The sequence below is a fragment of the Chelonoidis abingdonii genome, chromosome 17, assembly GCF_003597395.2.
Source record: "Chelonoidis abingdonii isolate Lonesome George chromosome 17, CheloAbing_2.0, whole genome shotgun sequence".
NCBI classification, from domain to species: Eukaryota; Metazoa; Chordata; order Testudines; family Testudinidae; genus Chelonoidis; species Chelonoidis abingdonii.
In genome coordinates this window covers 3,011,869-3,035,326 of record NC_133785.1, presented here as the reverse complement: position 1 = coordinate 3,035,326, position 23,458 = coordinate 3,011,869, and the positions used below count along the sequence as shown (strand labels likewise).

The following is a 23,458-nucleotide window of genomic DNA, read 5'->3' as shown; positions in this document are numbered from 1 at the left end:
ACTTCAAAATGAGCTGTAAGGACTCGAAATTCTGAAATTCAGGCTCAATGTTATCATTAGAAGCAGTGTCTCTGCAACATGCACATGGTTCTGCTGCTTCCTATGGCCACCTTATAGAGAGGATCGTGTGTATCAGCACAAGATTTGCAGGCTTAGCTAATTTGACTTAATTTTGTTTAACATAAATATAAACAAACACTGAAGTTGTGATTTAATAATTTTGGGCATCCTTATTTTGTTTGCATAGGTGGCTCTTTGCATTAGGGATAGAACACTTTTTTATCCTCGGTGTTTATTTCTTGTACAAAGTATTTCAGATTGTTTTTCATCAGAGATCCAATGGCAACAATCAATTCTTGACTTTTTTCTCATTCTTTAATCAAGAGGCTTTAGAAACCAACACATTTACAATATCTTTGCAAGTCCCATGCAGTATTTAAATCCCCTGAGAAGAATTTGAGTATGACTAATTTTTTTTCCAGTAATGCCAACTGTACTTGGAATCTGTGAACCTTGCAACTGTCAACACACAGTATGATGTAAACAACAGGGGCCTTCTTTGTGATGGAGTTCCAGTTATATCATGTTGTAGGTGATGACAGGCATTTTGAAATTGATTAGCACCTCTCCTGTTTGGGTACAATTAGACTTGTTTTGCAAGTATTATGTTAAAAATGTATTTCAGAGCTGAATATGGAAGTGCTATTTCAACAGCATGCTGCATATTTATTGCACGGGTTTTGTTACCAGAACTTCCAATTTCAGTTGAATGCTGCAGGCTGTAAACTCTAAGGGCCTGTTCCCATACTCCTTATGAAGGTAAAACTCCAATTATTCTTAGACCAAAATCACAGCAGGCCAAGTTCTGGCCCTGAATATGTCCAGGCAGCATCCACTGAAGATAACGGAGTTGTGCAAAAGTATACTTTATTCCGCACAGGTTCTTTCACTGCATCACCAGTGGATCTATCTTGTGTGAAAATCTATCTAGAGGAGCATGCTCACTAATGTTTTACCAGAAGAGTATCAACAGTCTCCTTTGCAGTTTTTGACAGCTTGCACTAAGGACAGAAATTAGAATCTGGGATTCTCAAGCTAACTGCCTGATGTTCCTTACAGGACACCCCTTTATTGTAACAAAGACAACATTTGTCCAAACGAATACAGTTAGATCAACTTCAGCAGAGAATCCTGTGGCACCTTATAAACTAACAGACGTTTTGGAGCGTGAGCTTTCGTGGGTGAATACCCACTTCGTCAGACGCAGGGTATGACGAAGTGGGTATTCACCCACGAAAGCTCATGCTCCAAAACGTCTGTTAGTCTATAAGGTGCCACAGGATTCTCTGCTGCTTTTACAGATCCAGACTAACACGGCTACCCCTCTGATACTTTAGATCAACTTGTGTCTCTGGAGAGTCAAAACTGTAATGTGCTTTTTTAAATGACTTGGTATCTGCAGTGTGGCTGAATTCTTCCATTGCTCCTTAAATGTAAGATGCCAATAATGAGTCTTTTACATTTTAAAAATTGGAATGGTTTGAGGGTCTATGAAACCCCTCCTGAAGAGTGCACCTTTTAAAATCTGTAATTCTGTAAAATGCAGGCATAATTCCCTTGCCTTTTACCTCAGAACAATGGAATAAATTTCATTTTAAATTACAGATTGGGCCAAACCTCCGATCTGAACACCCTTAATGGTAGGGAAGGTTTTGAATTTCTGATACAGATTCAGACTTCATAGCTTGAGCTCATCCCTAGAAATAAGAGAAACATCAAGCCATTGTTTCCGTCACTGCCCATGGGAGCTGTTGAGGTTCAAAATTTTGTTCAAATATCGTTAATCTACTCTAAAGTTTTGGCTTACTCAAGTCATATTTTTGTTTCCAAATAAAATTCTTGGTGCAATAACACATTTTTATTTTTTTGGAAAAATTTCAGATGTTTAAGGGGTTTGAAAAAGTGAACGATGTTCAATATGTCTATACTCCTTTTGATTCATCTCTCTGTGGAGTGAAACTAGACGCTAACAACAAGAAGCAGTATCTCCTCACAGGTAAAAGGAAAACAAATCTTAACATATAAAAAACCCCAAAACTGTTTAATGATTTATCTAGTTGACTTTGTACCAAATATAGAATTAATACTGTAATTAGTAATTTATGGACAACAAAGTGATACTAACATAAAAATCTACAGAGTAATATACCGATACTACTACAGTGGTTTTATATATTTAGAGCTCTGCAAATCTGATAGTCACTTTATATTTGTATAACCTATATCTGTAGATATGAATATCCATGGACCACTTTTGCGGATTGGATGCGGATACAAATTTTGTATCCGTGCAAGGCTCTCTCTATATATAGTACCTTTCATCTTTCAGCAGTAGATTCAGAGGTGAAAGTAAGCCGGTACGCCCTGGTACAGCATACCGGCAAGGCCTGGCTTCCCCAGGTGGCAATTTAAAGGGCCTGGGGCTCCCAGCAGTGGCTGGAGCCCCAGGCCCTTTAAATTGCTGCCAGAGCCCCGCTATTGGATCCCTGGGGTAGCGGCGACGGGGCTCCAGAGATTATTGAAAGGGCTGGGGCTCCCGCTGCCTCTATTGCACTGGGCCCTTTAAATAGCTGCCAGAGAGCTGCCACCACTACCCCAGGGTGGCGGGGACTATTTAAAGGGCTGGTGCAGTACAGTCAGGGGAGCCCTGGGGCCTTTAAATAGCCGCTGGAGCCCTGCTGCCAGAGCCCTGGGGTAGCAGCGGCAGCTGGGGGCTCCGGCAGTGGTTTAAAGGGCCTGGGGCGGTAGTGGCAGCTGACCCCTTGGCCCTTTAAACTGCTGCCAGAGCCCCCGGCTGCCACTTCTACCCCAGCAGGGGAGGGCACTTACTGGTACAGGGCGGGCTGGAGCTGGCTCTGACCCCCACATCCCTGCCCCTTCCGCCCAAAGATCCGCCCCTTCCTGGGACCAGAGCCGGCCCCAACCCAGCCCCGTACTGGTAAGTCCCTATTTCTGCTTTCACTCCTGAGTAGATCTCGTAGTGCTTTAACAAAGGAGGTCAGTATCATTATGTAAATAGCAATTTCTGTTACAAAGTCTGGCCTTTCTCTAGCAGGACTCAGTCCTATTACCAAATTAAACTCTAATCCTGCAAACAATACCACACATGAGTGGTCCCACTGGGTTAATTGGATTACTTACATGACAAATGTGTTTGCAGAATAGGGTCCTTAATTACTGCCAGATGTTTGTAAAATGATTTTGAATTCTAGTTTCACATAGTACTGTTTTCATGTCCCTTGTTGGCAGACCATCAGCATCTTTTGAGAAATTATATTAACATTTTTCAATCTGAATGTAACAGCACAATAGTTAGCTGAGCTGTTGTACTTGCAATTTAAACAACAGTTACTGAAAACATGTGAAATCTAACTTATTTGGAGCTACTGGTTTCAAACTTTAGAGTTTTCTCACCATGTAGACTAGGGTTTACAGTACACTCTGCTTCACAAACTTTATTTTTGTTATTTCCCCCCATACAGGCCAAATATTAAATGATGGTAAAGTTCTCATCCATTTATGCAATTACATTGAACCATGGGATGATTTATCCTTGTCTCAAAAGAAGAGTCTTAACCAGAGGTACCAAATGGGCTGTGGCTGCAAAGTAAGTATAGAAATCAGCAATAACAGTGACTGTCTAATATGTTCAAGGCTCAATTCTTAGAGGAAATAGACTTTTTTTCTTGGTTGGAACTGCAAAACCAGTGTCTTATGTACAATACATTTGATAAATTATTTGATTTCCATATAACTACTTATTTCAAGATCAGTACAGACATTTTGAGTAAACTTTCATACACTGAAAAAGTGTGAAACAAATGAGAAATGTCATTCCAATGAAAATTTTGATGAGTACGCGGAATTAACTTCACATTTCACATTTAGATTACTACCTGCTACATGGTGCCCTGCTCAATCACTACACCAAATGAGTGTCTCTGGACAGACTGGCTGATAGAAAGGAAGCTGTATGGGCACCAGGCCAAGCATTATGCCTGTATCAAGCGAAGCGATGGCACTTGCAGCTGGTACCGAGGCGGCCCCCCGCCAGAGAAAGTGTTTACTGACATCAGCGAACCTTAACATGATCACTTCCTAAAAAGCCTGGGAGGCTAATTCCATCAAACGTTGCACACTCACAGCTTTGAACCGCCAACATCTTATGTATCTGTTGCTTAGAAACAAAAACAAATTGTGCTGTACAAGTAAAGTACAGAGTTTGTGGAATTGGCACCCAGGCATGAAGAAGAACAAATCTCTTGGAGGTAGCTTATAAAGTTCTGCTTTGTATACAGGGGCTTTAGTTGAGAATGGTCCTCTGTGTTCTCAGAGGCACAACAACTTTCCTTTTTACCAGTATGAATGTAGAAGAACAAAAGAATGATCAGATTTTTGCCCCCTACTCCAGTTACCTAGCAGATTAAGACAACCCTGTGTTTCAGTCCAAAACAGTCTTTCAGATACGTGAAGAATGTTTTATACAACTATTTTTTTTTCTGTATGGAAGCCTTCTGATAAAAAAATAATTATTGTACAGTGTATATGTAAAGTATTATAACAATGAGCTGTAAAAAAGATTCAAAGATTCATGTTTTCTTCATATCTGTTGAAACAAGTTAAACATTTTTGTGATTAAAAGCTTCTATGTTTTTCTTTTTTGTATGTTACTTAAATGTCCTATTTCTTATGCGTGTATTATAACATTTTTTAATAATTAGGTTAAATATATATCTTTGATAATCACAAATGCCTGTCCAATTCACTGATCCAATGGATTGGCACATACTGTAAAGAGAAAAGTTCTAATGCTTAGGTATTACACCAACAGAAAAATTATGACAATATGCACCCATAGACTAGTTAGATTTACAGGAAAAGTAAAGCATGAACATTGTCAGTGTAGTAATGGCACCCGGTAAAGCCTCTGTACACATGTGACCATATTACTATCATATTTCACTACTGTTATAAGCCCCATTTCTAGCCTGAGATTGACTTTAAGAAATTGCCCAAAATTTATTTGATGATTTTTAATTCTTCAGATTTCAATACAAAATTTTCCATTTTTTGGGTAGTCATTTGCACTTTGTGACAATGAATTTCACAGCTTGCAAAAAGTACCAGAAAGGTGTTATCTTTTTGGAGGTTAGTGGGGGAAAAAGGCAAGATTTTAACATTTGAAAACACAATACTGAGCATGCATATATTTCCATATGTTTCTAAGTTTAAAGAGGCAAATTAATAAGGGATGGCAAACTTCAAAAGTTTAGCACCAAAACTGAGAATAATCATCCACATCTATCTGAACCTCTGAGTTTGAGAAACTGAGTAGGAATCCTCATGAGATAAAGACTCTGTTCTAACATTTCCAATATCTCCTGAATATTGCCAGGTCAGAACCATCTAAAAAATATTCTGCTCCTCATTGTGTTTTTGAATTTCGCCATGTAGATTCCAGATGTGACTACAATTAATGCAAAGGGAGCTGCCATAAGAAAACTGAGAACAATAGTTAGATTTAATGACTTTGAACCTCAAAAATAGTTCAGGTGTGAATAGAGCCACCTATTTGATATGAATGGATTCAGTAGCTTTGGAACTTACTGAATGATACATCATGATACAGTAATGGACTAAACGGTCTTTGGAATTGTTATAGTTTATGGGGTTAAGAATCCTACTTTCTGAATAGTGTCTATGCTTATTTCAGAGTGGTAGGCATGTTAGTCTGTATCAGCAAAAACAATGAGGAGTCCTTGTGGCATCTTAGAGACTAGCTAATTTATTTGGAAATAAGCTTATGCCCAAATAAATTTGCTAGTCTCTAAGGCAGGGGTCCCCAACGCGGTGCTCACAGGTGTCATGGTGCCCGCCAGGGCGTCTAAGTGCGCCCACGTACTGGCCAGTGGACAAGCATCTGCCGAAATGCTGCCGACAAGCTGCGCCATCTAGAGGCATCACTGCCAAAATGCCACTGACCGGTTGTCCGCCACCATGGTCTTCTGTGGCTCGTCGTCTGGCACTCGCCAGACGAAAAAGGCTGGGAACCACTGCTCTAAGGTGCCACAGGGACACCTCATTGTTTTTGTCTATACTTAGTTTGCCGTGCAGCTCTAAGACTGAAATCCTACAAAAACTTATGCAGATGCTTAAGTTTATGTTCGTCAGTAGTTCCATTCAACTCAATAGAAGGTGCACACATGTCTATTACATTGGGCAAACAATGCATACTTGTATAACTATGTGTTGTCATGACACTTTTTAGTTTATTGTCTCTGTTGATGTCCCTATGGCATCAATATATATTTTTACAATTGAGTAAATCCATGTTTACACAACAGACAATAACAAGTTTGAAGATGCTTCTGTAATAGCATAACAAATAATATATTTAAATATTTTCTGGCTAAGGATTTACATATTTATGCAACACATCAAGTTGCGGGGTATCTGTCTTGTTGGTTCTCATATATTGGTACTTGCATGAAAATCATCATCATCTCTTTTTGGGATGATTGTGAAAAAAATGAAACTATAAAATAACTAAAACAATCCAACCCCAACAAACAAAAATACCTAGGTTAGAAACCTCTAACATCTTATTTAGTCACATAAAAGGAAGGCTATTTAGCACTAAGGCTGAAAAACTTAATTTACACCACACACGGCACCTGAGATTTACATCCAAAAAAATGAATAATCCTACATGCCAGTACCATTGACTCTGCACTTTCTTAGGAGCAAAAGGTGGGATAAGATCAGAGCTTCTGCCTTGCATTTGAATTTGCCTATACTTGTTGCTTTACAATAAAATAGAAAGTAGTGTTGTGTAGTTATTGCAGTACAAGAACATTTTGTCCTTAATCTATATAAAATGTATTAAATATTAATGGGCTGTAATAATTCAAGAAAAGAATTAATAGTCAATATAACACAACACAGTAGTCAATAAAGCCTCTGGGGACAGAAAGCTTTACTTCTTGGAAGAGTAGGTCACCACTACTACCTAATAATCAATATTTCACCCTGTGTTTTATTTTAGACCAACTATGCTCTTTTAATTTAAGGTAATGTATTAAAATATCATTAATTTCTTATGATAAACATAAAACTCTGCCAGTATTCTGCTCAAAAAATGTAGTTTGCAAAAATTAATTTTATCCACAGATTTTTGTATTATGATTATTTATACAAATTATATGCTGTGAAAGCTACGCGTTTTCCAAAAACAAAAATGAACTGCAGATAAAATTTTTGGTAGTGTGATTTACTGCTAGTGCAGTGCATATATTTGAATATACTCAATAGGTATATGTAGTTAACTAGAACTCATTGCCTTCTGTCATACCAAAACAATTCCTAGATGAAGCTGCAATAGCTTTATGATCATACCCATTTTCTATAAAACACCTGGCTAATTTAGTCTATAGTACATGTACAGTGGGGTATTTGTTTTCAAATTCATTTTATTGTAATGGTGTATTTTGAACAGCACTATGTAGTAAATGGATATTTTCTGCTTTGTAACTTGTTTATTGTACTTCTGTTTATATTTTAAAATTATAAAGTAAGCAGGCCTTAAACTCAATGAATATAACACACTTTGCCTTCTTTCATCCTAAACTGTAAGTTTTTTCTTCAATATTTATATATGATTTATATTTCAAGCAAAACTCTTAAGTATGAATTTTACTATATGAAATATCAGTTTTCTATATTCAGTCTATCAAACATTTTACAAGTGATTTGCCATAAACTATCCAATATAAGATGTTTCAAAACTAGTGTCTGTTGAGTCTGATTTCTGTGTTTGAACTTAAATCTGACTAGATTTTCCATTGTGCAGAACAGAGAATCTGTCTTTCTAATAACAAGGGGAGGTAGAGCTTTAAAAGGATACTTCCAAATGAGTACTTATTTTACAATATTGACAAGGACTGTAGGGGGAAAAATCATCTAGAGTAAAGCTTTCAACGTGTATTTTCATATTAAGATTTTCACTATATTAGCATTCATATATTACAGCAACAATCTATTTTTAAAAGAGAATGTCCGCTTTCCAGTTCCTATAACTTCAGTGTGTGACTGTATTACATTGAAGGTCAAGTATGAAATACAGCTTCCTATATAATTTGGTCTTGATTTGAATGTAACTTGTCTGACTCATATTCACAGTTGGAAAAACCTAAGAGAAGGGAGGCTGTGCAAGTGAAAAAAATGAAAAAAAAAATCAAAGTTATTACTGAAATCATTTAGTTATGAATAGCTAAATACTGTCTTCCTGTTCTTAAAATCATTCTAATTCAATGTTATCAATGTGTCCTACAAATAAGCCTGAACAGGCCATTTTTTTCATGGGAGAATGTTAAGGAGGTAGAAATGTAGTGAAAAAAGAAAAACTAATTCCTGAAAGGAAAGCTACAAACACATGACCCAAGCTATGATGAGTTCAGAAAGCACCATTTTGTAAGGTTTCAATCACTTTTTTTTTAGTGAAATGTCCCTGTTCCAAAAAGCTTTCCATTAAAGCAGCTCCCAAGCTTGCATCAGAGAATGCTATCTTTGTTTACTTACCTTTTATTGCCTTTGGAAAAACAGTACAAGAGAGCCAGGCACAAATGATCACTAGAGTATAAAAGAAGCAAAAGAAATAGAAGCATAACAGTACATCAAACCTGCTGAGTTCAAAATCTCCTATTCTCAGAGCTTTGGAATACCCTCTTAACCCAAGATACACAGTTTTAAATTGGAGAAAACAAGTTCCAGTTTACGCCTGATGGAGAAACGGGACCAGGATGTACAGGAAAAGAAAAATACCTTCTTTAAAAATCAGAAATTATCTGTATAGGTAAAAGTAATCTCAAACCAAGCTGGATATTAATAACATATAAATAAACATTCATTACCCCGATACGGCTTCAGCTCATCTACTAAGAAAACATCCCCCACTGGATCATCTTACATCTCTCCACAGAAATTCCAATAAAAGCTATCTAGTATATTTTTTTCTGAGTCACAGAGTTTCTAAAACTTCCTCCAGAGGGAAAAACAAACAAACAAATCTACATCTAACTTTCCGAAGTCACTGTAGCGCATTTGAAATATACATGACAATCCAATACAGAGACAAAGAAGAGGTGTCTTCAAAATAATATTCATTACACAGGAAATTGTCAACACTCCACAAACTCAGTCAAGCCTTTTGCAATCAGAAGTTCAACAAAAGGCAAAATAATACCTCCTTGCTCAATCACTAACTATTACTGTATAGGATCCAAATAGGTAAGAGGACAAGAACCAACTCTCAAATGCATCTTGCAAAATGTTAACAATCCCATCATCTGTCAAACAATATTTTATGCACTCACAAATAAACACACATTCATAGCTTTCCAAATTTTCATTTCAACTTCAGGAGCTGAATTCAATCTATGCTTTAAGATAGCAGCCAGCAGTAGAACTTGGGGAAATGGTGGTCTTTCTGCAGGGCATTATATGCAAGGTACAAGCAGAGTAACTGGAACTTCAACCAATTCTTGTGACTGAGCAATGGGATATTTTATTCTCTATTTTTGTAATTTCAAATTAGCAGATGTACAAGCAAAAATAGGCTTTTTATAAGCTAGCAAAATAATTAAAAGAGCAAAAATGAGTCACATGAAGGTCAATACTGACCATCTTTATTCTTGGCCATCTTCAGTATGCTAACAAAATGTACAGTATCTAGCATGTAAAAAGGTATACTATGATCTGAAAAGGTGTGATTCTTATTCTCTGTCTATAATGAATTCATCCCCAAAACAAAGGACACTGGTTCATTTCTCATGTTTCACTTTTCAAAAATTGGAGAAATTACAAAGTTTTGGACTCTGCTACCAAATGCATGTACGCTCGTGTCAGGGAAAGTCCTCCCTATTCTCAAAAGATCCTTGGGGATTTAGACTGCATGAGATTCACTGCTCTCGATCAGCAACTTTCTTCCTGGAGAGCTCCTGTTCACCTTTCACATCAAATATGTGGCTATTATTGAAGCTCTTCTCACTTGAAGCTGCACATGGGATAGGAGAAAGGATGGGAGTGCTAACCTAATAGTCCATAACAGCCAGGATTCTGCACCAGGCAGCCATAAAAAGAAACAGGGATTTTGCCTCCCTCACAAAAGCTGAGAAGACAGAGTAGAATAACAGGAAGTGATCAGAGAAGGAGATGGGGGACTGCGGATGAAATGGTAATCAACTGAAGTCAGTGGGAGTTTTGCCATTGATTTTAATAGGGTCAGGCAGGATTTTATCCAGAGTAATGTAGTGTCAAATGGAGCTACACAGCAATCATGGTTCAATGACCTATCATTGACTGCTGATTGTTAATGTTCAAATCATGGCATTGCAGCAGTACATGGTATGTTTGAGTCACAATGATGCAACATTACACAACAGATATTGAAAGATAAAGTTGGGGCTTTGTGCTGAGACTGCCTTGTGCCTCATTGCTATTTCGATCCAGGGCAAATGACTCTCCAGCTCTGCAGGGTTGAATGCCTCTCCTCTAGACAAATATAGCTATGGAAGAATCTACATTTAGAAACAATAATAAAAGAAAAATTAAAAGAAGGCTGGAAGATAAGACACTAAGCCTGCACCAGTCACGCAGATCCTGTAGGGTCTAAATGTGGGTGGAGGACCATCTCTTGCAGGTTTGCTAGCAGGTTGAATATTCTACATAAACCTGAATCTCCAGAAAAACAATCACCTTTATTTACTCTCAGCACTTCGGTCCTCCCTCTGTGTTTACCTTTTGATATTTTCAGAAAGGAGCAAGGTTTTCCCAAAGCCCACCCACAGAACTCCAGAGAACAGGTGTCACCTTTGAACCTCCACCGGTCTTTGGAGGACTTCAGATGGATAGTCTTGACTACTTCAGTGTCTTATTAAATGAGCTGCCGTGTAAAGCCTCCACCTCACCCACTCCATATTGTAGCTGAGGCCTGGCCTGATAGGAGTAATTAACACACGGAGGGAGGTCTGATTTTGTGGAAGAGAGAATTAGGGAAGGGAACAAATCATCAGGTTGAAAACAGAATGTCTGTGCTAAATAAGACAAGTAAACAGGTCAGCAGGCTAAGAAGACAGAATGTCTGAGTCAACTAAGATAAGGAAAATATGCAGGGAACTATTTACTATGAACTAGGTAACAAGGCACAAAAGAAATTAGCAATGTAGAGATGAGATGAAGTCCTCAAAGCAAAGACAGTGTGAGAGCAGTGGATGTTCCACAGGGATTGGTTCCTGAAAAGTATCCAAGCCAATCCAAAAATGTGTGATGCAATGTATAGTAAATGCAATGAGATGTGTAATGTACATAAAGGGAGAAGGTTTGTGTGTAACTTTGAATCTTTGAGGTACCCTGCATCAATCCCCCCTGCCTCTGATCAACTCAGTGCAGCAGTGCTGTATGCCAAACAAAGACAGCTGAGTGATAAAAGCGGGAGTCGAACTGAGTTCTTGGGAAGCTGAATGGAAAGAGGTCTCAGAGGGAATCCCAACACATATGTGCGTCTTCATATGGAAGCAGAAAGCATCTGCTCCCCTCCCCCATAACAGGAAGGGAGTGAAACTCACCTGCTCCTGCTGCCAGCTGCCAGTGAACTGAGCTGCCTGCAGAGCTACCTCAAAATTCCTGGTGAGTCATCTAGGGAACTCCCAGTGTTACCTAGCAACTATGCACTAGGGATTATGACATTTGTCCTCCTTAATGTGGTTGCTTAGCTATTGAGACTACTGAGTTGGGATTATGGGGCCTCCGCAGCTTGTTTAACAGATAGGAAGCTGGCATTAGGATCAGGATTGTTATCTGCACCTGGTGCCATGTGGTGTGTGTGGCTGGCTAGGAACCTTCAACCTCCAGAAATTCATGGATTAAGAGAAGTAGTAGCCCTTACTTGGCGATTCCTCAAAGACAACACTCGAGGAAGCAGCCACATTGGGCCTCTGAAAGACACCAGATTTGTGGAACCACTGGAGAATTGCATCAAAAGGTATGAAGTATGTGGGGGCCCTGGGTGAGGTGTGAGCATTTGTTGAGTGAGCAGAAAATCAGGGAATTGTGAACAGCATCAGCTCAGGGGAATGAAGGTAAGAGTTACTGAAACAATCCTGATTTTAGATAGGTTTGCGGTTCCATGCAAACATTTCATATGGCCTTTCTCACAACCAATAAGATAATAAGTATTCTGGGAGGCATCACACAGGACTAGACTGGCAACACTTCCATGAAGTATTCCCTGCACTTTAGCATTTTCTTTTGTTTGTTAGAACCAGTTTGTCTATCTCAAAGCTGAAGGCAGTAATCTTTCAGTTACCACAAAGATGCTTTCAAGAGGTTATCCAGTATTATGCCACTGGAAATTTCCAAAAGGACATTTAAAAAAATAAACAGTGAATGAATGAATCATGGGTGATTATACCTCCAGTTCTATCCATACAGTAATTGGCTTTTAATGTTACTATTTGCACCTACCATTTCCTTGTGATTTGGGTAGAATGTTTGTTCAATTAGAGGGAACTTTTCCACACCCAGAGTTTTGGAGATGGACACCAGCTGGGCAAACTGTAAAAGAAAACAAAGAAAATAAGAATGCTTAAGGACAAAAACCAAATTCTGCTGATATGAACTCCAAATTGTCATTCTGCATCTTAATTTGTACATTTCAAAAACTCAAGATCAATCACATATACGTATGTTATGTTCCTTTAAATTCAGCCAGACTGTGGTTCTTTCTATATTCTAATGAAGTGCATATATAACAGCTAATCATTCCATAGCATATATGCAGATAACATACATTAGGCTAAGGGCATTAGATATCTTATATATGACATATCTTAAGTGTATTTTGTGATAACATAATTATATTAGAAATGTTACATTTTTGTAGCATCTTCCAGCTCAAAATCTTGAAGTACTTCACAATTATCAGTTAAGCCTCCCAGAACCTTTGTGATGTTAATTGGTCATTTTGCAAGAAGGGGAAACAGAGAGAGGCGCTAAGTGATTTCCCAAGATTACACAGCAAGTCAGTAGGAGAGCAAAGAATAATCTTTTAATTTCCTAGCTCTTTGTCCTGTGTCTTGATCACAAGACCATCCTTTCAATATCTTTAGTCAAGAAAGATCCCAATTATTTAACAGAATATGTGTTATGTGCATTCTATGCAAGTTTACCCCACACAGAAATGCTGTCACCTCTTGTGTGGATTGCAGTAACTAACAGTGCAAAGCAACACTATTCAGTAGTTTAGGACAGATAATGAAGAGGAATTCCATATTAAATATACACAACTCAGAAATATCTGTGCGCTGTATTATAACAGTTTAAAAACCAAAATCCCTTGACATTACAGCTAAGCAAGTTTCTAGGGAGTAAAATGATTTTGGCAGTCAGGAGACCCACTATTGTTTCAAGCCTCCAAAGCTTTTAGCATGTAGATGCCTGTGATGTATTTAATTGTTAATATGTCAGGCTCAGACAAACAAATTAGCACAACAGCATGAATAGCACACTTCGCTGGTAATAAAAAAAAAGAAAGTGAAGAATAACAAAATTCTGCACCATAATGTAGTTTGATCAAATACCTTCTCTGTTAAAGCAGTTTAGCACTCGGGGCATACTGAAAACCACAGAAGGGAAATAACGCTGATGAAAGCTTTGTGTTGGATTTACAACTGACACAGAGGATTTGATGAATTTAATGGTGTTTATTTAGCTCTTGTTTTTCATAAACACATGTTTATCTTTGTAAGACCCATGGAAAATGCCTTAACATTGAGTAGCTTTCAGCAAAAGATGAATAAATGCTAACTAGTTGGATGTATGCAGCCTTGCTGTAGTTGTGTCAGTCCCAGGATATTACAAAGATAAGGTGTTTGAGGTAATATCTTTTATTGGACCATCTTCTGTTGGTGAGAGAGACTAGCTTTGGAGCTACACAGACATGAAGAACTGTGTGTGAGCTCGAAAGCTTGTCTCTCTCACCAACAGAAGTTGGTCCAGTAAAAGATATTATCTCATGCACCTTGTCGAACTAGGTGAATAGCATATAATATAAAGTTATAACCAAGGGAAAGGAAATGTTATGCAGAATACGAAAATACAGAGGCTTACGGGTAGGATTCCTGACAGTTTATTATTTATCTCAGTCTCAGATTAAAGAACACTGGAGCCTCACACACTAAGAATATTGGGGACTTCCCACCTTCCTTAAAGCACCCCTGCCCCATACATAGCCCACCCCACATAGATCCCAGAATGTCCCTCTCTCCCCCGCAACATCCACACCCTCAAGTGCCCCTCTCACCCCATTCCAGAGACATACCCCTGAATATTCCTCACACTCCACATATATCCCAACAATCTGCCACTACCCTCCATTTACCCTGACAGCCTCCAACATCTTAGATCCACTGACCACAGCCTCCCAACCCCACTCTCCCAACATTCTTCAGTGGCTTCCAACCCCGCAGACTGCGAATCACTCCCCACTCAATTCCATAGCCCACCAACAAGTCGCCCCCAGGACAAGAGGGGTGGCCAGGCCAAATATGAGTGTATGGCGTTGAAACCTGGAGCAAAGAGGGGTCACAGCACCACTCAATTTTGGTTTTGTTTTTCCCCCCAGTGGTTGGGGGGCCCTGCACAAGTGCACTGAGGGCTAATTGGTTAACCTGGGCCTGATTTATTCCTATTCCAATCACAAAACTCTGGAAGTCCCTGAATTTGAAATCACAAACAAATTCTACCTATCAAGCACATAATTCTTGCCATGCTACCTGCTACTTCAGAATATACAGAAAACATGGTGCCCCATATTAAAAACTATTTATTTAAACAAATTTGTTTAAATAAAACCTTCTCAATAAGACATGATCTGTTTATTGTATTTCACTATGGAGGTTAGCAACAGTCAAAAGATCAAATATCTAAAGAAAATGGAGAATCTGCACCATGTTTTAAGTAATTAAATATAATTAGAATTCAAGATGAAAGCGAGGAGTGAATTTAGAGACTAATAAGTCTGATGTATATAATACTCCACACTCAACATTGAAACAAAGTGCAGTACAGAAAACATTTCTTCTCAGCAAGAGCAATGTTGGTCTAAGTCTCTACATCAAACAAAATAAGGACTAAAAACAGGATACAGGAGAGAGATATGCCTAAACCAAACTCTCAGATCATCTCTAAGTATTGCCTTACTTCCATTTCTCTTTGCAAAACCTTCCATCTCAAATTATATCATACTTTTGTTTCTGAATACCCCTCCTGTTATGGTGTGGTCACATTTTGTTAAGTATTTTAAAGGTAAGAAAACCTGGGGAAGAGGAGCTAGATATTGTGCATAAATTATAGTCATAAAACTTTTTTAAAATTGGCAATGTAACAACTGCATTGTACAATGGGAATGTAACAATATTTAGATATATGTAATTTTAAAAAAAAATTGTACCATTAAAGGACCTATTCAAACTCAAACAAAATCAGGTCTGAGGATGTTCACAATCCAAATCCAGAGGTGCATTCAAAGTTTATAAACAGACCCTATTTTGGGGTTGTATAGGGTTTTTTTTGGCTCTAAACCTGCAAAAACACAAGGAATATGCTTAACTGCATGCACTGGAGTAGCCCCTGTGGTTTCAAAGACACAGACTCCCATTGGCGACATGGCAGATGTGCACAATACAGTTGGCGGCTCCAGAAGGCATTGTGACTCAAGGAAGAACAGAGAATCCTGCTGCGCATAGGCAGTGTGGCTCTTGAACCACAGTTTAAGATGGTGCAGCACATGTTCCCACATTGGCTCTACTTCTCCTTGCCTGTTATGAGTAGACTAGGATTTAAAAATGTACTGTCAGATCCTGGCAGCTAGTTTGACTTCACTAACACCTTCTAAAACTTTAGTCAAATAAAGGCCTACTCACACTTTTAAATCATAGTCAAGATAAGGCTAGCCTACTGTATTAGGCTAACGTCCAGCCCTGTGCAAGGGCAAGATGGTTGTCTAGAGCATTCTTCGTTGTCTAGTCTACTGTTAAATATCTTCAGTGACAGGACTTACATGACATGGAAGACATAAGTAGACATGTTATTTAAATAAAATAGAAAGTTAAGTATTATATATGGATGCCAAAAACACTGGGGTATTTTAACCATTATCTTTTAAAAAAATAAATCCATAGGTCTTCACATTTTACCAGGAGAATTTTCAACTTCTTAGAAAAGAAAGATGTTCAAGTTCTTTTGGTTCTAATTTTAGTTAGCTGAGTTTCCTCTTCATTTTTAAAGACTGTGTCTTTGTCCTTTTCAGCTGTGACAGAGATGAGAAAGATTCACAATTAAATATATTTATGGCTTTCAAGGTTTTTCTTAAAAAAATTCTTTTGGCTTTATAACATTTTTTGTAATGTCTCTTTCATCTTTGCCTATAGACTTTTCTCTTTGAGAGAGAGCGGTGGATGGCCAGCTGCACTACTTCTACAACAATACATCACACAGATAATAGGAAGCACTTCGCCAGAGAGCTCTTTGATTTAATATAAAAGGCTCATGGGTTTCTATCATAAAGCGAATGGGACACTGTAAATTTGACTGCACATACTGTACTATAGGCAGACGGCTAACAGTTATAGAATTCAATTTGTGTTACCATCACAATTAAAGGGTTGGATAATGACATTGCTTACTATTTGCATTCTATTAGAGAGCACTTAATTACAGGTATGTACCAGTGAAAGGCTAAAAGTAATGTTAAAGCTACAGTGTGGGGTGTTTTGTTTTTGGGGTTTTTTTTGGAGGGGGGGGGAGGTAATTTAACTATGAAGTGAGTTACTCCAGACTGGCTATCTCTAATGATTAGACGTGTATAATTCTAGCATCTTGGTGGAACTATATATTATTGTGTACTTCAAAAATAAATTTCTTTCCGCATTCTTCTAGTGTGTATCTGTATCATAGTTCTCTGCAGGAAAGAATCAGAACTCCTGAATTGTGCACCACCAATTCTATAATTCTAACAACTAGCAGAGATTTTCCTTTATCTCAGTTGATCGAGGCCTGTACTTTTTGAGCAGGAGGATCTAAGTTTTGCCCCTACTGCTGCTTTGAGATTCCAGCTGCTCACAGAATACACCATAGGGACAACCATGAATTCCTAGGTGGCCACATATATAAAGACAGGTACTATGTTTGCTCTTCTCCACTCCTCTGGCACGTCACTCATTCTTCATGAGTTCTTGAAGATAATTGTTAACAGTTCTGAGATTGCTTCAGCTAGTTTCTGAAGTACCTTAAGATGGACTTCATGAGGCCCTGCATACATATAACTTATCTAAATATTCTTTAACCTGGTCTTACTCTATTTTGACTTGCTTTACTCACTGTTGTTAAAATTGTGTTGAGTATCTGGTCACTGTTAACCCTTTCAGCAGAGACTAAGCCCAAATAGTCATTAAACAGCCCTGCCTTCTAGATGTAATCAGCTATTAACCCTTTTTCTCCACTAAATAGAGGACCTGCACTTACCTTTGTCTTTCTCTTGCTCAAAACATATTTAAAGAACCTCTTCTTATTACCTTTGATGCCTCTTGCTAGGTGTACCTCATTTTGTGCCTTAGCCTTTCTGATTTTGTTCCTACATGCTTGTGCTCTTCTTTTGTACTCCTCCTTAGTAATTCGTCCATGTTTCTACTTTTTCTAAGTCATTAAAGATCTCCTGATGGAGCCATACTGGACTCTTAACATTCTTCCTCTCTTTCCTTCTCATTGGGATAGTTTTCAGTTGGGCCTTTAAATACTAACTCCATGAGAAAGTGCCAGTTCTCCTGAACTCCTCTTTCCCTTAGATTTTCCTCCCACAGGACCTTACCTACCAATTCTCTGAGTTTGTTGAAGTCTGCTTTTTTGAAGTCCATTGTCCTTATTTGCTGCTCTCACTTCTGCTTTTCCTTAGAATCATGAAATGTATTACTTTCCCAACAGATGTGTGGGTAGTTCAAGTCCCGTCTTACTACCGGATTTTGTGTTTTGGATATGCTAAATATCTCATGCACCTCCTCTTTATGATTTGGTGATCTATAGTAGACTTTTACCATTATGTCACCCCTATTTTCTACCCCATGTATCTTCACTCAGAGACTTTCAGCTGGTCTGCCTCCCACCCTCTTCTGACTTCAGAACAAGTATATATATTCCCGATATATAATACACCTCCTCCTCCCTTTTTATCCTACCTATCCTTCCTGAACAAGCTATACCCCTCTGTACCAATATTCCAGTCATGAGATTTATCCCTCCAAGTCTCTGTGACAACAATTAAGTAACAATTTACTAATTTAATGTACTAGTGCTTCCAGTTCTTCCTGTTTATTCTCCATATTCCTTGCATTTGTGTATAGACATGTAAGAGGTTGAGCAGATTTAGGGACAGCCCGTATGGCCTTTTCAAAGGGAAGGAAGGTAAAATCCTCACATGTTGTAGGGGGATCTCTATGATGTGATTTATCATGGGAGGTGGCTTTACTTAGGCTGAGACCTTTTCAGTAAGTGTGGATTCTGTGATTTGTATTGTTTATTCTTTCAATTTCTGTTGTGTTTAGCATGTGTTATTCTTGTTATGCTCTGCATGATACTGGCTTTCTGTTGTGATCAGCCTGCATTACTCCTGTTATGCTTTAGTCAACATACTTTTCCAAAGGCCAAGTCTGCACACTGTTGATTTGTTATCTGATACAGAATGCAAGGACAGAGGGAGAAGGCAATTTCTTTCCATACTACAGTTTACACAGTGTTGGCTGTATCTTACATATTTATTTTAATCATTATTTCTGGGCATGACAGACTTGATAAAAGGGAACACATTTTCAAAGTTAAGGCAAACTTTGACGTAACAGCTTAAGAATTAAACAGTGCTTCCCAAATCAGTTTGGTTGCATTAAGGATGTATAGAAAAGATGTGAAGCTGATAGAAGAACTTGATGTCCATCCAATATTTCCCACTGTTACAGTGCCAGGCCAAAGACAACACAATGTGATTATCACTGGGAATACAAACCTTTTATGGATCCTGAAGCATGGTTAGAGTGAGAGTATTCTATACCTTAAATAGCTGACATGGTATCTGTCACATAAGAGTGACACAAATGAATAATCACACAGAACACTTGAATTTCTCTAGAAACAAACACACACTTTAAATGAGGAACTGTGGAGCTCTCTCTAGCTTACATTTTGTTAGGGTTGCTTCCATGGGAACCAGGTATTTCCAGAGCAGTTAGAAACCAAGCGTTGAAGATGACAAGAAGAAGGAGAGAATCAGAGTCAAAGAGAAAAAATTTCTTCCTCTTGGCTTGGAATGCAAAGGTAAGGAGGCATCTGACAAAGAGAAACACTTGGACAGGTGAAAGTCAGTGAGCAAACATGTAAACAATAAGGAAAGTGGGATTAAAGGAAGACTAGGAACGAAAGAAAGAAAGACGAGTTATAATCCAGTGCACATGGCTTGAGAGGAAATTCACATCCTGATTCTGCAAACTGCTCCATGCAGCCATATTCCTGCACTACTGTGGAGCCCCTTTTTAGTCAATGCAAGCAGGAGTCTGCCTGTATGAAGCTATTTCTAGGATCAGGACCTTCCTTACAGGATAGCATGTGTGGGAAATTTGTCCTGCTGCTGCCCTGTAGATAAAGAGAGGACTGCATTCCATAGGGCTATAAATGTAACACCTTTCACCAGCACTAAATCCACGCAGCTCTTTTCAAAGAACAAATGTATGGTTCTATGCAAATTTATTAGCCACTATGCAAATTAACACATTAATGATGGCACAACATCATATATGGCTGCACAAACCTTGGCAGCTGTGCCACTGTGTTGACAACCTTGGAATGCAGAGACATAAGTGCTTTACTGCATGAGGCGGAGTAAGGTGGAGTCTCTGGTTCCCAGTGTTGCTGTTGATGAGTCAAGGGGAGCTGGCCTCGCTATAGCTGCTCCCTAAAACATAACCAAATGGCCACCAAAAAAACCCTGCATTGGCAGGATTAATGCGCTTTCCCATTCTGGCTCTCTCAAGTCTGACACCCAGCTCCTTCACCAAGCAGATTATTCCTACCAGCATGGAAGGGGCAGTGGATGTACAGAGCTCAGTGCTGGGTCAAAATCTTAGGCAATAAAACACCTGACTGCCCGGCCCTGAAATCGCTCTCAGGTTTTAGTTGTGGAGAGCTTCAAGAGAGGCTCTTCTTTCTCAGGTTTGAATGGAAGTCAGAATTAGGGTAGACATTTTCTACCCTTGCCCTTCTCTAATGAAGATTTGCTGGCATGTATATATAGGTGCAACTGCCAGACAGATTCTGGCTCATTGTTTTGAGTTGATGCACAATTCCTGTTTTTGTTAACGGAACTGAGCACAGAATTCTCCATAATCAGTGATGGATATCTGGTAAAGGGTTTGTGTTTTATGGTTTTAGTCGTAGGCGTGAAATAGCAATAAAAAGTCCACAATAAAAGCAAATTTGCAACAGAGGGTTTTAAAAATGCTTCTTTTCTCCATGCACATTCATTTTTTAGCTTTGCTTTCTATCTTCCAATAGATACGTTGACACAAGATTGAAACTTATCTAAATGGTTGAGTTCTGCCTATTTAGCATAGCTTCAACAATGGAGGTCAGCAGGAAGCTGGAATGAACACAACTCAATTCTCTCCCTGCAGAGTGCTTCCAAGTTCCGTGCCAACCTGGTGCTCAGATTATCAGAGTACAGACCTTTCAATAGAAAAAGGCATGAGAGAGCAAACTTTTAATAGTGATACATCCAGAAAGGGGAGACAGGGAGAGGAAAAATACAACAACATAACACACAGGGAAACAAAAAAAGCACTTAAAATAGTCCATGAAAAGAGAGAAAGATGTGGGATTAAAGAGTGCTCAGTGGGAAGAGACATGAAAGCAGAGAAGAGAAAAGGCTCTGCAGAAGATATGCATGGCAAAATGCAACACATGAGATGCTGAGTTAAGCAAGCTTGGCAATAACAGCAATGAAGGAAAAAAACATGTCAACAAACTTGTTAACAGGGTGCAAAGCCACCTACTTGCAAAGATGAGGACAGAAACACATGAGGTTTGCAAAATTTATCTGAGTAGTAAACATCTCTTAAGGGCGGGGGATACAATTATGGTAAAAGTAAAAGCCACAATAGCACTTCCTTGGAAACTAAAGCACGTTTCATCAGCTAAGATTTTGGATTAATTACAAGGCTGAAAGGAAATAAATTTTGCCCTAACAAAGTGTTCGTAGGAGCTTTCCTGACATTTAAGAAGGTTAGTAACAATAACTTCCTGCAAGGAAGCAAATGAAGTCATACTGATCTTTACAGGTATTTTTGTACATACTTGATTCCCATCTGGGTCTCTACACATATAATACCAAGAGCTTTCAGTTTACTCTTGCCTTAAAAAAATAATGTTGATGAAATTGCATTCTGGGTTTTAATTCTATCCATTTCCAACTGTTGACCACTAGTGGTATCTTTTTTTCTAATTTAATATTTTGGTAAAATAGATGGCAGATGACATTATCACAATTCTCATCATGTTTTTGACTGTGCCAAATGAATTTATATTAAATTTGATCTAGAGCTATGCTCATAACTCAGCTTACGTCAGTCTCATACTCTATTCCATCCTCTCACTGAACAATGTAACTAATGGCCATTTACAAGAACTTTAGCCTGTGAAATTTATTGTGCTCATTTCATTGTCTTGCAATATGACATCAGAGAATGCTCCTTATTTGTGGGCACAAACATACAGTGGCCAAATACAGACATAATTTAGAGATTTGAGAGGATGTCACAATGCATCAGTTCTGCAGATTCACATAGTATCAGTTCTGATTTCATTAAAATTACCTTGAAAGTGGTAACTGGGATATTTCTTCCACTTTTGGCAGCTCTTACATGACCAAGAAGAAACTGTAAAAGCAGATACAATTTCTGGTACGTAGTAACTACCTCCAGTAACCACCTCCAGTAACCAGGGTTTCCGGAACTTTTCAGGGGGCACCCGTAAAAGGAGGGATCATCTTCCATAACACTATAATTATGCAGTGGTATGACATACTACATGGCCTTCCATTTGCATGGGCACTTCAATTCAGCATCTCAAGCTAAATCCAATAATTATTGCCAGAACTTGCCTGCCTAGCAGCTGCTAATTAAGATCATACTCTCATGCATTTATTGTAGAGCTTGCTATTATGTTGTCGTCTGTGTCATCCCTTCCAGAGGGGTGAATGTATATTTATCAACAGACCTGAGACATTTTTTCAGCACCAGCCATTTTTACACAGATTTGCAAGACACACCATCAAAAGGCAGAATGTATTTGACAAAAGCTCCCCTAGCAATCACAGGAGCTGCCATATTTTTACCTTTACTGTAAAGAAACAGAACAGCCGCTGTAGGATTATACCTACTATAATTCAAATACAGATTTTCCTTTTCTCTGGAAAATTTATAGAAGTATGGACCTCACAACCGCTGTAGTTCCTTAATTTTTTCATTGTTAAAATTTTCATCCCTTTTGTCTGAACACAAAAGTGGCAATCCAGCTGCAGCAATGCACAGAAACAGTGTTAGATAGCCAAGTTTTAACCAATTAAATACTTGTAGGGACATACATAATTATCCTGATTTGCAGTGGCCCGGGGGCTATGGATATTAAAACTAGCATTCCCATCTAACTAGCTCAGAGGTGTGCATTCTACTAACTCCACCAGTTGTGAATTTTGTATAATTTTATTGCACGCAATATGGCTGACCAGATAACAGATCAGTCTGATGACTCCATGGCTTTACAAAGTTGGATCTATGCCAGCAACATTTGCATATGATATTAGAACCCAAAAGTATGGTTAACAGCTGTTATCACTTATGAAGGTCTGTTCAGGATCAAGAGGTTGTCCTTTGAGCAGTCTTCAGCTTCCAGATAATGAGACATCTGATTTGGCATGGCTCCCTGGAGTTGTAATTCATCTTGATTATATTGTGAGGCATAGAGTCACTTCAGAGATTTGTCACAATTTCCGCTAATTCCTGTTTTCTCATGGCCAGATCTGTATCAATAATAATGAACATCTCAGAAAATTAATTACTGTGCATTAAATCAGAGAAATACCAGCTCATTCAGTCCAAAATTGAACAAGTTAGCTATAATGTCTTAGATAGGATTGTAGACTGGTTCAGCTAGATCAGTGTAGTTAGGATAATCCGCTGATGAGCCACCAGACCATTTGTTTAATTTGCACGACCGCCCACAGCTCCCAGTGGCCGTGGTTCGCCGTTCC

General features: G+C 38.5%; 2 protein-coding genes across 3 annotated transcripts in view; one reads left to right on the top strand and one right to left on the bottom strand.

The window, feature by feature from the left end:
* TIMP4 (TIMP metallopeptidase inhibitor 4) overlaps positions 1–5,719 on the top strand; it is a 59,938-nt gene extending 54,219 nt beyond the window's left edge. The window contains exons 3-5 of the mRNA XM_032772565.1: positions 1,942–2,056; positions 3,543–3,667; positions 3,949–5,719. Coding sequence (XP_032628456.1) covers positions 1,942–2,056; positions 3,543–3,667; positions 3,949–4,146 — 438 coding nt within the window. The 3' untranslated portion in view covers positions 4,147–5,719. The remainder of the gene's footprint in view (positions 1–1,941; positions 2,057–3,542; positions 3,668–3,948) is intronic.
* Positions 1–23,458, bottom strand: part of SYN2 (synapsin II) — a 462,636-nt gene that overhangs the window by 151,520 nt on the left and 287,658 nt on the right. For both annotated transcript variants that reach the window (XM_075073408.1, XM_075073409.1), the window contains exon 5: positions 12,580–12,669. In XM_075073408.1, the coding sequence (XP_074929509.1) occupies positions 12,580–12,669 (90 nt within the window). The remainder of the gene's footprint in view (positions 1–12,579; positions 12,670–23,458) is intronic.